Source organism: Acinonyx jubatus, chromosome A3 (genome assembly GCF_027475565.1).
Source record: "Acinonyx jubatus isolate Ajub_Pintada_27869175 chromosome A3, VMU_Ajub_asm_v1.0, whole genome shotgun sequence".
Lineage (NCBI taxonomy): Eukaryota > Metazoa > Chordata > Mammalia > Carnivora > Felidae > Acinonyx > Acinonyx jubatus.
In genome coordinates, this window is record NC_069388.1 from 2107466 (window position 1) to 2120890 (window position 13425).

Consider the following 13425-nt stretch of genomic DNA (forward strand, 5'->3'; position numbering starts at 1 on the left):
CCTCGGGGAAGCCCCCTGCAAGCCCCTCCCGAGGGAAGGCACCCCTGAAACGGCCTGCCTAGACGCCAGCAGCAAAATGGGCCCGAGTGTCAGCGGCCACCTGCTTCAGGGTTTTCAAGTCTGTGTTTCTGCCTCCACATTCCCTAGCCCTGGGAACGGAATGACCGGTATGGCTCAGAAAAGATGTAGTGATTTTCCTTGTACCTGCTTCTTCTCCCTGACCCTGGCCCCCACCGTCCGAGGGGCAGTCAGGATGACACCCGGATGCCCATTCCCAGTGGCATCTCCAGGCAGGACACACCCAGTCCGTCAAGACCTGTGGTCTGATTGCTGAAGAATCTGGGCACGTGGTCTTTCTTAGGGGTTTCAGGCCAAAAGGCTTTGATGCCTTTTAATCCCAGTGGTATAAGCTCCCCCTGCCCGGGGCCATGTTTGTTCATGTTATCACTGTAGGCCCACTGTCAACCACAAGGCCTAACATGTACTAGGCACTTGAGAACTGTTCCCTGGATGGGTAGATGGATGGATGGAACATATGTATATATGGATGGATGGATGGATGGATGGATGGATGGATGGGTGGGTGGATGGACAGATGGGTGGATGGATGGATGGGTGGATGGATGGGAGATGAAGTGGTATACCCAAAGGGAAGAGTCTGGAAGCATGAGCCACGGTTTCTCTTGGAAGCGTCTCTGAAGAGGGATGTCTGGGTCTAGTGAACTGGGGATTTCTGGAGCCGGGAGCCTGACTTTGATTCCACACCTGTCTCTACTCATGGGCGAAGACCCATGAGTAGAGAGGAACCTTCTCTTCCATGTTGACTAGCTCTGTGAAGCTGAACCCACCTGGGACTTGGGCAGCGAGTCTGAGACCATGGCTAAGAAGGATGGACCAACCTCCCAGCCTGGCTTCCCCAGGTCCAGTCAGCCTCGCACCCTACTTCTCATGGGGCGTCAGGGGTCCCTCGGGGGAGGCCACCATTGTCAACGACAGAGTTAACCTCTCCCACCAATTCCTTCTCTCTGCAAGTGGTTCCTGTGCATCCCCTGAGGGCCAGGCTCTGTTCTCGGGCCTGGCGACGTGGTGTGGATAGCTTGATGGCTTTTTGCCACGTGGAGCCTTCCTGCTAGTGCCAGGAGGTGGACAGTGGGCCCCAAGCAGATAACCAGAGAGTGGCGGCGGTGTTTGGCCATGTTCGGCACTGGGGGCTGAAGCCAAGTGAAATCTGGGCTGATTACGTCCACATCAGGGCAAAAGGCTGCGAATACGATGCTCTCCAACGATGGTCTTCATTTCCAAGTTACAAGCGAGGACCTGGACATTCGGACATCGTGATGACAACTACAATGTGCACACCGGCCGTATCGTGCGCGGGGCTCTGTTCTCCGGGCTTCGCACATGTGAACCCTGCATCCTCCCACCTGGTGAGGGGGCCCGGGGTCCTCACCTCTGCCTCTAGCTCACACTGCCTCCAGCTGGTGCCAACCTGCATCTTGCAGGTGAGGACGGGGTCCGGACGGGGGACTGGCCATTAGGGTGGAGGCCACGAGACGCTGCTGCTTTCACCTGAGCTCTGGGGTCCCTCCCCTGAGCTACCACGTCAGGGAGGCCAAGCAGGAGAGGAGCCAACAGCCCCCAGATGCCCGAGCCCTGCAACGTTTGTGGTCACGCCCGTTTCCCCTCTGCGTGCCCCGCTCCGAGGTGGCACCAGCACAGCACTCATCCCGGACGCGCTGCCGGCTCTCAGAGAAGCAGGTGCGTTATTCTAGGGCTGGACAGGATGGAACTGCTCACAGAGGCGCTCCAGAAAAAGGGCCCCACGGTGCCCAGCAGCCACGTGTCCCCTCCCTCCACCAGAACTAACGGGCTCCTGGGAGCACACGTGGATCCAGAGCTTCTACACCAGGGGTCCTTCCGAGGTGGTCCCAGACCTTCCTGTCTTCCCCCGGGAATGTGGCAGAGGTGTCCATCCCGGGCCCACTGAATGAGAAACCCCAGGGTGGTGCCCAGCGCCGTGGGCTTTACACAGCCCTGCGGGCAATATCCAGCACAGGCTCGGGCTGCCAGTCTCCTTCCCAAGTTAGGAACCCAAGGCCCGAGGTACTCACGTGGTAGGAGGCTCGGTCCTCCCGGTCCATGGGCCTAGTGACATACATGCGCCCAGACATGGAGTCGATGCTGAAGACCTCCATGGGGGGCTGGTCGGCACCCACCCCCGTGATGCTGTACCGGATGGGGATGTCGTTGTCTTTGTCGGACCGGATCTGGAAACAGGAGCAAAAGCAGAGGAGAGTCAGCCTGCGGCGGGGGGCAGGGGCCACGCTTCTTAAACGTCCACCCATCCCACCCCTGATTTGCTTGCACTTGGCCAACTCGGGGAACATCAGGTATCCACTCTGGGAACTGGGAGGGCAGCCAGTGATCAGGGGGTCCTGGAGTGCCACCAACCACACGTCCGGTGGCCCAGCAGGTGACGGGGAAAGACGAGACCACGGAGCAGCCGCTACAGAGTCCAGAGGGGAGAAAGGCTGGGACACAGCACACACACCCGCTACGTGTTCGTCCGTGTCCCAATATCTTGTGCCTTTGACGGGGGCACCAGAGAACAGGGTCCGGTCCCTGAAGGTGGGAGGCTGTGAGGATGGGTCGGGGCAGAGAGGACCCGCAGCCGGGAGGGAGACACAGATTTCACACTGAGGACTGTTGTCACAATGGCTATAGGCTACATGTGAACGTAAAAGTATTTTCACAGAGAACTGTGAACTCTTTCCTTTAGAGGAAGCAAAAGCTCCTGTAACGGTAAGGGGCACCTGACGGGAACGGGGGTGCCCGCTGGGAGGTAACTGGTTTCTCTGAGCCCCCGAGACTGAAAAGGTATAATTGATAAGGTCAAAGTAACAGATTGGAATTCAACTTTGAATACAGTTGACTCTTGACCACAGGGTTGAACTGCGCAGGTCCATTTATATAGGGAATTCTTTTGGATAAATACAGTACAGGACTGTAGACGTATTTTCTGTTCCCATGGTTTTCCTAATAACGTTGTCTTTTCTCTGGCTTACTTTATTGTAAGCACACGGCACATAATACACTCAACATAGAAAATATGTGTTAATGGACTGTATGTTGTTGGTAAGGCTGCTGGTGGACGGTAGGCTATGAGTAGTTAAGTTTTTGGAGGTCAGAAGTTATATGTGGATTCCAGGCGGTGCTGGGGGTGGGTGCTCCAATAACCCTTCATCGTTCACGGGTCCCCAGTATACCTTTACAAAATGCAGTTTTTTCCCTGTAAATCAAAGCTCAGGGATCATAACAACATTTTATAACAAAACGGACACAACGGAAACCTCCAGTTCTACAGAGCAGGGTCGGCTTTATTGCAAGACTGCAAATAAAATTCATTGCAGAAAAAAAAAAAACAACCCCTGAGCTCATGGACACAGAGGACAGGCAGGTAGCTGCCAGAGGTGGGGGCGTAGGGCGGGCGGCACGAGCAAAGGTGTCCAGGGTGCACACTTCCTGGTCTAGAATAAGGCAGTCACGGGATGGGGCGGTAGTTAACAGTCCTCTCCCGCCCATGTGCCAGCTGCTACGTCTCCAAGTCCTCACGACAAGAGTCGTTTTTGTACCAGGTAGCGACAGATGTTAAGTAGATTTCTCGGGTGGTTGTTTGGGAATGTACCCCCCGCCCCAAATACTCCTGTCCTCCACCCTGTACCCTCCCCCCTCCTCCACAACTCCTCTTCCAACCCCATAACTCTCGCCTCCCCAGCCCCTCCCCCCTCCACAAACCCCTCCCTGACACCCCGCTCCTTCCCCCTCCACATACCTCTCCCCACCCCTCCCCTCTCCACATATCTCTCTCCCACCCTGCCCTCCCCTCCCCCCCCTCAAACCCCTATCCCACCCCCACCCCCCATTCCTCCCCTCAGTCTACGAGGACTGTCTTTGTTTCCATCTCCCACCTCCTGGCTCTGCCCTGAGCAGCACACACCCGGCAGGGCTCAGGCCAGGCCATGGAAAGAATGGCCGGGGCCAGGGCTGGGGATGCATGTCACCCTGTGCCGTCCCTTGGGCCGTGGGGGTGTCGGAGCTCTGCTGTGCTCATCTTGGCCACAGCCACCCCTGCCTCCCTCCAGGGATGAACACATTGGGTCCCGGGCCTGCCGCCTTCTGCCCGCTCATCGCTCACAGTGCTGGGTGCCCCAGGACACGTGTGTACCCTGTGTTCATCATGGGCCCTCTGCTGCCCACCGAGTAACGTCCTTCAGCCAGGACAGCCATGTGCGAGCAGCCCAGTGCACAGCCGTGTCCAGGGAGATGAGCCTGTACGGAGGACAGAGGACAGAGGACGGGCGCCTTCCTGGCCACCTGGCTCCTTCCCCAGGGCTCCTTTCACAGGACAGCAGCCCTGGCCCTCCGTGGCCGTGAGCCACCTCTTCTCCCCCGAGGGAGTTTGCGCCAAGGTGCCGTCGCCAGGGAAATGGGGCGGCAGTTGCCAGTCTGGGTCCCAGAGAGGAAGACCCCTCTGGCCATCTGCACCTGCGCTGTTTGTCCGCGTGTGGGGAACCCGTTAGAGCAGATCAGACCCCGTTGGGGAACTGTGTGATTAGTGTAGAAAGCCCCAGGCTGGCTGCTTATGAAGCACAAGTTCTGTCTTCTGGGAGCCCGGAAAGTTCTAGAAAGTTCTGTGAGTTCGGCACTTGAGCACACAGAGGGCCCGAGAGAAGCGGCCGAGCTGCGCTGGATGGAGGGGTCGCTGGGTTCGGGCCAGGCAGTCCTCCAGAGGCAGGGGCTCCGGCAGCCGGCCGGCGAGCACAGCGGACGGCCTGGCACGCTTCTACCGCGTTCTCTGGGCCAGACTGCCCATCCTTCATGGGGAAATTTAATTATAAAACCACTGAAAAGAACCCACCACATATTTAAAGAGGTTTTATTTTTTGCAAAGGAATCTCATTACAGTTTGACCACTGGGTGCCTTCGCTTAATTCCCCAGCTGCCGCTCTGTGTGCGTGCCTGGGACTCAGTGCCGGCTCGGGGATGCTCCGCACAGTTTACCACATTAAGAAGAAATACTGTACAAATGAATTCACCAGATCAGGGGAGAGCAGTTTCCCCTCGATTTGTGTAGCATACGATAGGGCCATGAATAAAGAACACAGACGGGCGTTTCTATCACCACCTCACTTTTACGACGCCATGGAGAATTAGGCTCTTTTGCATTTGCTATTAAAGGACAGAACAGATGGTAAAAGGTTAGTTTAAAGTGACGTCTACATTAAAATAACTTATGGTGCCGGGCGATTGTTTTCACCCAGGGACTTGTGCGTGGAAGGCGGGCTCGCGTCCTTAGGAAAGGCCGGATGAAATGAAGGATTCTGGCAGAATCTTCCCCAAGGAGGAGGTATTTGCCTAATCTCAAATGAACTTGAAACCGGAGAAAAGTCACCATGTGTGGGTTTGAATCGCAAACACCTCGGAAGTTTATTCCCAAAGCATCAAACGGGAGAGAATCACGTCCAGACTCCAGCAGAGAAAGCCTCACCCCAGGAGAGGAAGACACCCCAACAAGGAGAGAGGACCTTCAGCTTCAGGCTGGTCCCCTGCTCCCGCCCCGCGTCACTTCAACACCTCCACGTGCCATGGGCTGGGCCCTGCTCTGGGCGGACCCTGCCCTGCCCTCACGTGGCTCGCGTGCCCGGGGAATCAGACACACCTGAAAAAGTGACACCCTCTTAGTCCACAATTAAACAGCGTGGTAACGACTGGCAGGGAAGGAACAGGGTCCTTGAGAGGCCCCAGGGGAAGAGCTCAGGGACAGGTTTGAACTCCACTGCCTTGTATAGTTTCTCCGCACGCACCACGCACGCTCGCACACACACGCACACATGGCTGGATCTCCCCTCCCCTTTTGCACCCAGCGTCCTGGAAGGTGCGGGTTCCGTGTCCTCAGGGTTTCCTTGCCCGCTATGAGGTGCCCCCGAGACCTCCTGCCCTGACATGTGCAAGCTTCTCTCAGGTTCTGAGGACCAAGTTCTTCTGCGAGGACGCAAATAATTCTTCTGTGGCGCCTTCCGGGTGTTCCTCCTCGCCGGGTATGAAGCCTGGAGACCTTCCCAGCAAACAGACTACACACCCTCGTTTTTGTTACCTCCTGGGACTGCTGAGGTGCAGCAGCCACCGCTCGCCCCCCCCCCCCCCCCCGGCCCGGGACCATCGGGACGCAGGACGCGGGTGGACACGTGGCCGTGGCTGCAGCCAGCCAAGAGAGGCAATTTTCTTTCAAACCCTTGACTCCCAGCAGAGCCCAGAGGTAAGAGAAGGGTTTCACCGGACACATTTGGAGCTCCCCCGTGGCCGCAGCGGGGCCCCAGCTCTGACCGCTGGGGCTTCTTGGTTTTCTCAGGGTCACCTCAGGCTTTCTCTGTCTGCTGTCCTGTCTGTGCAGATGCCCGCCTGTCCTCCCTTCTCCCTCCCGCGTGAGCACTAACATGCTCAGCTCCCTTTTCTGGGCCCCAGGAGCACAAGCACCACAGGCTGTGTCTGCAGGGATGGCACGTGCAGTTGTGGGTGAACACAGGAACCATGGACACATGGCCTGGGGACGGGAGCCACGGACACACGGCCTGGAGACGGGAACCAAGGACACTCGGCCTGGGGACGGGAGCCACGGACACACGGCCTGGGGACGGGAGCCACGGACACACGGCCTGGGGACGGGAGCCACGGACACTCGGCCTGGGGACGGGAACCACGGACACTCGGCCTGGGGATGGGAGCCACGGACATACCACCTGGGGACGGGAGCCACGGACACACGGCCTGGGGACGGGAGCCACGGACACACGGCCTGGGGACGGGAGCCACGGACACTCGGCCTGGGGACGGGAGCCACGGACACACGGCCTGGGGACGGGAACCATGGACACTCGGCCTGGGGCAGGAACGGGGGGCGGGGCAGGCAGACAGCAAGCAGATGGCCAGTGTCACCTCCACAGCTGCAGGAAAGCCTAAGGCAGCGGGGCTGGGGGGGTGGGCGGCACCAAGGGCTTCTCTGAGCCCTGTGGGAGGAGGAAGTACACAGGGAGAGAAAAGTGGGGAGCAGCCAGAGGTGGGAGGAAGCAGGTGCACTCAGAGCCTCACGGGCTGCTGTGTGAGTGAGGAAGTGAACAGAGAAATGAGAAGGGGGAGGGGAGTCGGGGAGAGAAGCAAGGTCTGGTCACCCCTCACCTCCCCCGACGTGGATCCCACAGCAGGAGAGGAGGGGGGTGCTCCTGGGAAGCTCTGCTCCCACCTTTCCTGCCCTTGCAGAGACCTCTGAGGGTCAGAGTAGGGGAGTGGCCTTTGGCAGGAGAGGAAGGGACCGCGGAGGCTGGTGGGCCCTCTCCTCAAGCGCCAGCAGGCCGGACGGGACCCCCCCCTCGCGCGCCAGATGGGGCTGGCAAAGGGAAGGCCGGTCCCCCACCCGTTCCGCCCCTGTGGGTCTTGGGCCTCTTTGTCCAAATTGGGGTTTCCTCCTATGGGTCCTCATGCCTCAGAAGCCTCTGTTAGCTCTGAAGGAATCTCCACCCCATCCCGGAACTCCTTGGGGACCACTAAAGGGGAGTCCCAGAATGTCCAGCCCCACCCCACCACCTTGTCCGGTCCATCTGCATATACGGGCGTGGGGACCAGAGGGGCAAGGAGGGGACAAGTCGTACAAGTACCTGGGGACCGAGAGTGGAGTCACCTGTCTTCCCAAGAAGGCTTTTATACACAGACAGGGAGGCCGAGGACACGGGGCCCCTTGCACAGTCACACCGGGGACAGCCCAGAGGGTCTCTGTGTCCCCCAGAGCGGCTCCCTGGTCGCCACTGTCACTCGGTGTGCGGGGACTGTGGAAGCGCCATGTTTTAAAAAGCCACCACGACTCTGAGCCCTGGGACCAGAGCTTCAGTTCAGCTGCTTTTGAGAGCAGCTGTGACATCGTGACCAGTGTCTGCGTGCGTCCCTTCCAGCTTGCCGCACTCTGAGAGCCCTTTGCCACCGTGCTGAGAACAGCGAGACCCGGTGATGATCAAACTGCTCTCATCGAATTAACGGGCCCAACTTGGGGCCGCAGGCGAGCCAGGGTTCTTCCCTCCCCCAACCCTCGCTGCTCTCCCACATCACCGCGAGGGGCTTGACGATGTTTGCCCGTCTTGCATTTTATCCAGTATTTTCCATGTGACAAAATCCAGCCCTCAATTATTTTCAATTAGGTTCTCGTAATGACCAGGAAACCCCAGAATGTGATAGGAAGAGGCATTTGTTGTGTAACATTCACACTGTTACACATTACCATTCACAATTACTTTGAGTTTTAGAAATCATGAAAAAATCCTCAAAGTCATACGAATACTAATGAAAGCCATGAATATGTTCTTCCAGAATTTGCCTGGTGGGGAAGAGTGAATTAGATGCTTCTCAGAAATGGCCTTCGGGCTGCACCGAATTAACAAAGACAGGTAGCTACTTAATTTGTGGTTTGGGATTACAGGCTGCACGACGGCTGGCGGTGGGGGTGACTCAGCACCCGTTCCTGGCTCTTCTAGTAACGGAGGCCCGATTTCCTTTGGGGGGGGTCATCGTTCCCCATCGTGAGTGGTCTTGGGGAGACAGTCCACACCCCCTGCACCCCCCGCACCCCCCGCACCCCTACCAGCCACCAGGCAGGCCTACCGGCCAGGCTGGGCCAATCAGCTTCTCTTTCCCAAACGTGGATCTTGAATCAAGAATGAGTCAGGGCCTCAGCCGCAGCAATTTCTTACTCGACCCGGCTCCATAGGCAAGGGAATTAAAAGCAAAAATGAACTATTGGGACCTCATCGAGATAAAAAGCTTCTGCGCTGCAAAGGAAACAATCAACAAAACTAAAAGGCGACCAACGGAATGGGAAAAGATATTTGCAAATGACATATCGGACAAAGGGCCAGTATCCAAAACTTATAAAGAACTCACCAAACTCCACACCCAAAAAACAAATAATCCAGTGAAGAAATGGGCAGAAGACATGAATAGACACTTCTCCAAAGAAGACATCCAGATGGCCAACACACACATGAAAAGATGCTCAACATCACTCCTCATCAGGGAAATACAAATCAAAACCACACCGAGGTACCACCTCACGCCGGTCAGAGTGGCTAAAATGAACAAATCAGGAGACTCTAGATGCTGGCGAGGATGTGGAGAAACGGGAACCCTCTCGCACTGCTGGTGGGAATGCAAACTGGTGCAGCCGCTCTGGAAAACAGTGTGGAGGTTCCTCAAAAAATTAAAAATAGAACTACCCTACAACCCAGCAATTGCACTGCTAGGAATTTACCCAAGGGATACAGGAGTGCTGATGCACAGGGGCACTTATACCCCAATGTTTATAGCAGCACTTTCAACAACGGCCAAATTATGGAAAGAGCCTAAATGTCTACCAACTGTTGAATGGATAAAGAAATTGTGATTTATATACACAATGGAATACTACTTGGCAATGAGAAAGAATGAAATCCTGCCATTTGCAGCAAGGTGGATGGAACCGGAGGGTATTACGCTAAGTGAAATAAGCCAGAGAAAGATACCGCGTGTTTTCGCTCATATGTGGATCCTGAGAAACTTAACAGAAGACCACGGGGGAGGGGGAGGGGGAGGGGGAGGGGAGAAAACAGTTCCAGAGAGGGAGAGAGGCAAACCATGAGACTCTTAAATACCGAGAGCACACTGAGGGTTGATGGGGGTGGGGGAGAGGGGAAAGTGGGTGACAGGCACTGAGGAGGGCACCTGTTGGGTTGAGCACTGGGTGTTGTAAGGAAGCCGATCTGACAATAAATTATGTTACAAAAAGAAAAAGACTGAGTCAGGGTGGAAAATCTGGCTGGGGTCCCTCCACTAGTACAGAGCCACCTCCTGGGCAAGACCCGGAGCCCGGGCCCCCCCCGACTGGCCTGCCCTCCCCTTCCCGTCCGTGGGAGCCCAGGACCCTCCTGGGCACGTTCTTTCCGCTTCGGTAGCTGGACAGCTTCCCACGGCCTTAGGTCAAACCTCCTGACCCCGTGCGGGCCGCAGAGCCCGAGCACAGCGCTGGGCAGGCACGTGCTAAGCACAGGAGAGGTCACTGGGGTGCTCACGTATCCGCGCCTGGCACCTCCCCGCAGAGGCCCCACCCCGACCTCTGGATCCCGGGGTCAGAGTGGCGCTCCCTGTGAGCAGAGCCCGACACAAAGATGCTTCTGGGGGGCGGGGCGGCTGAGTGGGAAAAGGAGAAGACACAAGAGGGAAAAGAGACGTGGTGCCCGGGGTCTGGCTTTAGTCTCATCCCACGGTGGCAGGGGGAGTCCCGGGGTGTGACCTGTGGCAGAGAAGTCCGGCCTTGGGGTGAGGAGGCTGGTTTTTGTGGGCCAGCCCAGGGCGAGGGGGGTCCTCCCGGGCACCTGCCACTGGGGCACGGTCAGCCCTCTGCGGGGGTGTCCGACTCTGAACCGCCAGCAAGACCCCGAGCGGGCGGGGACGGTGCGCCGGCCCCTGGGGATCTGACGGTACCAACGGCACCGGCTGCACCCCGCTTACTTGTCTCCACGGTCCTTGTCACTGCCAGCTTTTTCTGGCTTTTTCTGTGTCGACTGCCTTCTTTCCATCCCCCACTGGGCTGCGCGCTCAGGAGAGAGGGGCACACGGTCACTCACACAGCACGCGGCCTGGAGCAGTGCTCGTTCGGCAGTAGGTACCCGGGAAGCCTGCTGGAGGGACACGGGACCCTGAGCAGAGCAGTCTGGGGCAGCTGTGCGAACATGGTCGCTAACGAGGGCCGTCGTCCGCAGACAAGCCAGAGCGGGCCCACTTCCCCCGTCCAGGACCCGAGCTAGGAATACCCGTGTCCCTCAGGGAGCCCAAGACAGGAAGCTGAGTCCACGGGTGCACTTCCTGCCTCGGTCTGATCAAGTAGGGATCAACGGACCGGATGACGTGACACGGGAGCTTGTGGGCTGAGTGTTCCCTCAGGGTTGTCGTCCACACCCTGGTGGCTGGCATCCTGCTCCTCCAGATGAACAGCGGGGGTCTGGCCGGGAGCTCTGCCTCGTCGGTGTTCGACACGCGTTCCCTGCCTGTGTCTGGAAGGCCCTGCCCACACGGCCTCGGTTTTAACACAACAGCTCCAGTCTGCCATTGCCGTGTGCTGGCCCGGGCTGGGGGTGAGGGATGACACCGGACGGGATCCAGTCCTTGGGAACGTGGGGCAGGGTGGGGGAGACAGAGGCTGTGGTGGCCAGGCCATAGCTCGGGCTGGGGGGAGGCTGCAGGAGGGAGCCCCGAGGGGCAGGACCCGGCGCTGGGATGAGCCCCCAGCCCCTGAGGGACAGGAATGGTGGGGGTGTGGTGTGAGCAGGCATTTGGGGACAGCAAGGGGGGTGAGGCTGCGAGCAGGCCGAAATGGGGCACCCAGGCAGCCACCAGCCCTGCTGTGTCTGCTGAGGCCCCCCCCCCCCCGCCCACCTTCAGAAACCACTGCCCCCCATGCTTTGCACGGGCCGGTGGGGAGGACCGTCCGTGGGCACCAGGAGCACGTCCCCCAGCCCAGTGACTGGCTCAGGGAGGGGCATGTGACCCAAGCTGGGCCCACGGGGGTGTTTCCTTTTGGGATGAAGGTCTCCTCCTCATTCTCTTGGGAAGGGCACCCCAGGGACTCAGGACAGGTGCCCTCACCTCCTCTCTAGCTCCCCTCCTGGGTCAGGTCACCTGCCGTCTTGCTTCCTCGTCACCACCTGGAAATGGGATCTAATGCCAATCCCTCAGAGCTGTTGTCAAGAGCGCGGGACAGACTGCAGTGGATGGTCTGCAGCATGTCTGAGGGCTGAGTCTTTGGTTTAGTCAGTACCAAGGGCTGAGCACTGTGCTTAGTCAGTACTGAGTACCGTGTTAGTACCAAGGGGTGAGTACTATGCTTAGTCAGTAGAGTACTGTGCTTAGTACTATGCTGAGTACGTGGCTTAGTCAGCAACGAGGGATAAGTACTGTGCTTCGTCAGTAGAGAGCAGTATGTTTAGTCAGTACTGAGGGATGAATAGCAAACTTCTTCAGTAAACGATAGCTGAGTATTGCGCTTTGTGAACTGCGGGCTGAGTATGACTTAGCGAGGGCCAAGGACTGAGCCTTGCTGAGTTTATGCATTGCCAATAGTGGGGACCGAATACTTTGCTTTGTCATAATCTGAGCAGAGTATTCGACTCTGCAGTAACGATGCCTGGGTGCTTTGCTTTGACGTCTCCTCCAGAGAGCCCAGTGTCCCAGTAGATGCACAGAAAATGCTCTGCAAACCAGACGTGGATGACTGAACAAACAAGGGACAGGAGGACACAGAAATACCAGATGAGGCTGAGGTTCCGGGCCACAGTGCAGGGGATACAGTCTGCCCCCTCACTACCACAGGGCATTTGAACCCTGTCCTTTGTCAAGTGTCAGAAATCACGCTACCTGGCTCGAGCAAAGAGGCAACGTACTGGCTCTCGTGTGGGAATGGTGTGGGTTTCAGGCACAGCTGGATCATGGCTCAGGTGATGCTCTCAGCACGTGTTCTCTCCCTCTGTGGCCCTTCTCACTTCCGTGGTTGCACCCTATCTGCCTAGCAACCAGCAGCCACGGGACAGACCGACAGTCACCGCAGCGCAGCAGTCACACAGCTGCTGTATCCGTGGCACGGACACAGGGGCAACGCAAATGTAATCACGGCCACGACAGCTCACGCCTCTTCTGTACCCAGTCTGCTGGTGCCACGGGTGTTATCTGCCCACCCGCACAGGCTCAGTTACCGCTCAAACTCTACAAGCAGCGTCAAAGCCCCATTACAGACAAAGAAACCGAGGCACAGGGAATGCAGCCACTTTGCCAGGCCAGCTGGTTCCCAAGCACCCGAGCGGGGTCCACACCTAGGTGTCCTCCCCAGAGCCGGCGCTGGCGCCCTGTGCGCTCCGACCCGGGAGATGCCGCCCTCCCGGGGGCTCCATGCAGCTGCCGTCCCGTCCTGGACCCAGCAGCCGCGGCTGGAGACCGGACAGGCAGATTCGCCGGGCGCGGGGATGGTGGCCGAGCCCGGCCTCTCCGTCCGTGCCGCCGAGAGTGGGTGAGGAGGTCCCCCCAGCGAGGTCGAGGTGGGCAGAGGAGAGGGCTGCCAGGCGTGTGCCGGCCCCTGCTGCCAGGCCGGCGGCTCCCAGGCCGGCCCTGCCTGTCGGGGGCTGCATCTCAGTGACCGTCTGGAAGCCACCGCACCCCCAGCCTTCGTGGGGCTCGTGATGGCAGAAGCCCGAGGGGCCACAGGGCTCGGCACGGGTGGCACCATGCGCGTCGACACTCTGCTCCCATTACTGGTGGAGTCCCAGCTACCGCTGTGGCACAGCAGAATGATGGTTCTCCTTA

The 13425-nt window shown here is 58.3% G+C and overlaps 1 protein-coding gene across 2 annotated transcripts in view; it reads right to left on the reverse strand.

Annotated features, from left to right (window-relative positions):
* CDH4 (cadherin 4) overlaps positions 1 to 13425 on the reverse strand; it is a 532985-nt gene that overhangs the window by 65053 nt on the left and 454507 nt on the right. For both annotated transcript variants that reach the window (XM_053199762.1, XM_053199763.1), the window contains one exon: positions 2112 to 2267. In XM_053199762.1, the coding sequence (XP_053055737.1) occupies positions 2112 to 2267 (156 nt within the window). The remainder of the gene's footprint in view (positions 1 to 2111; positions 2268 to 13425) is intronic.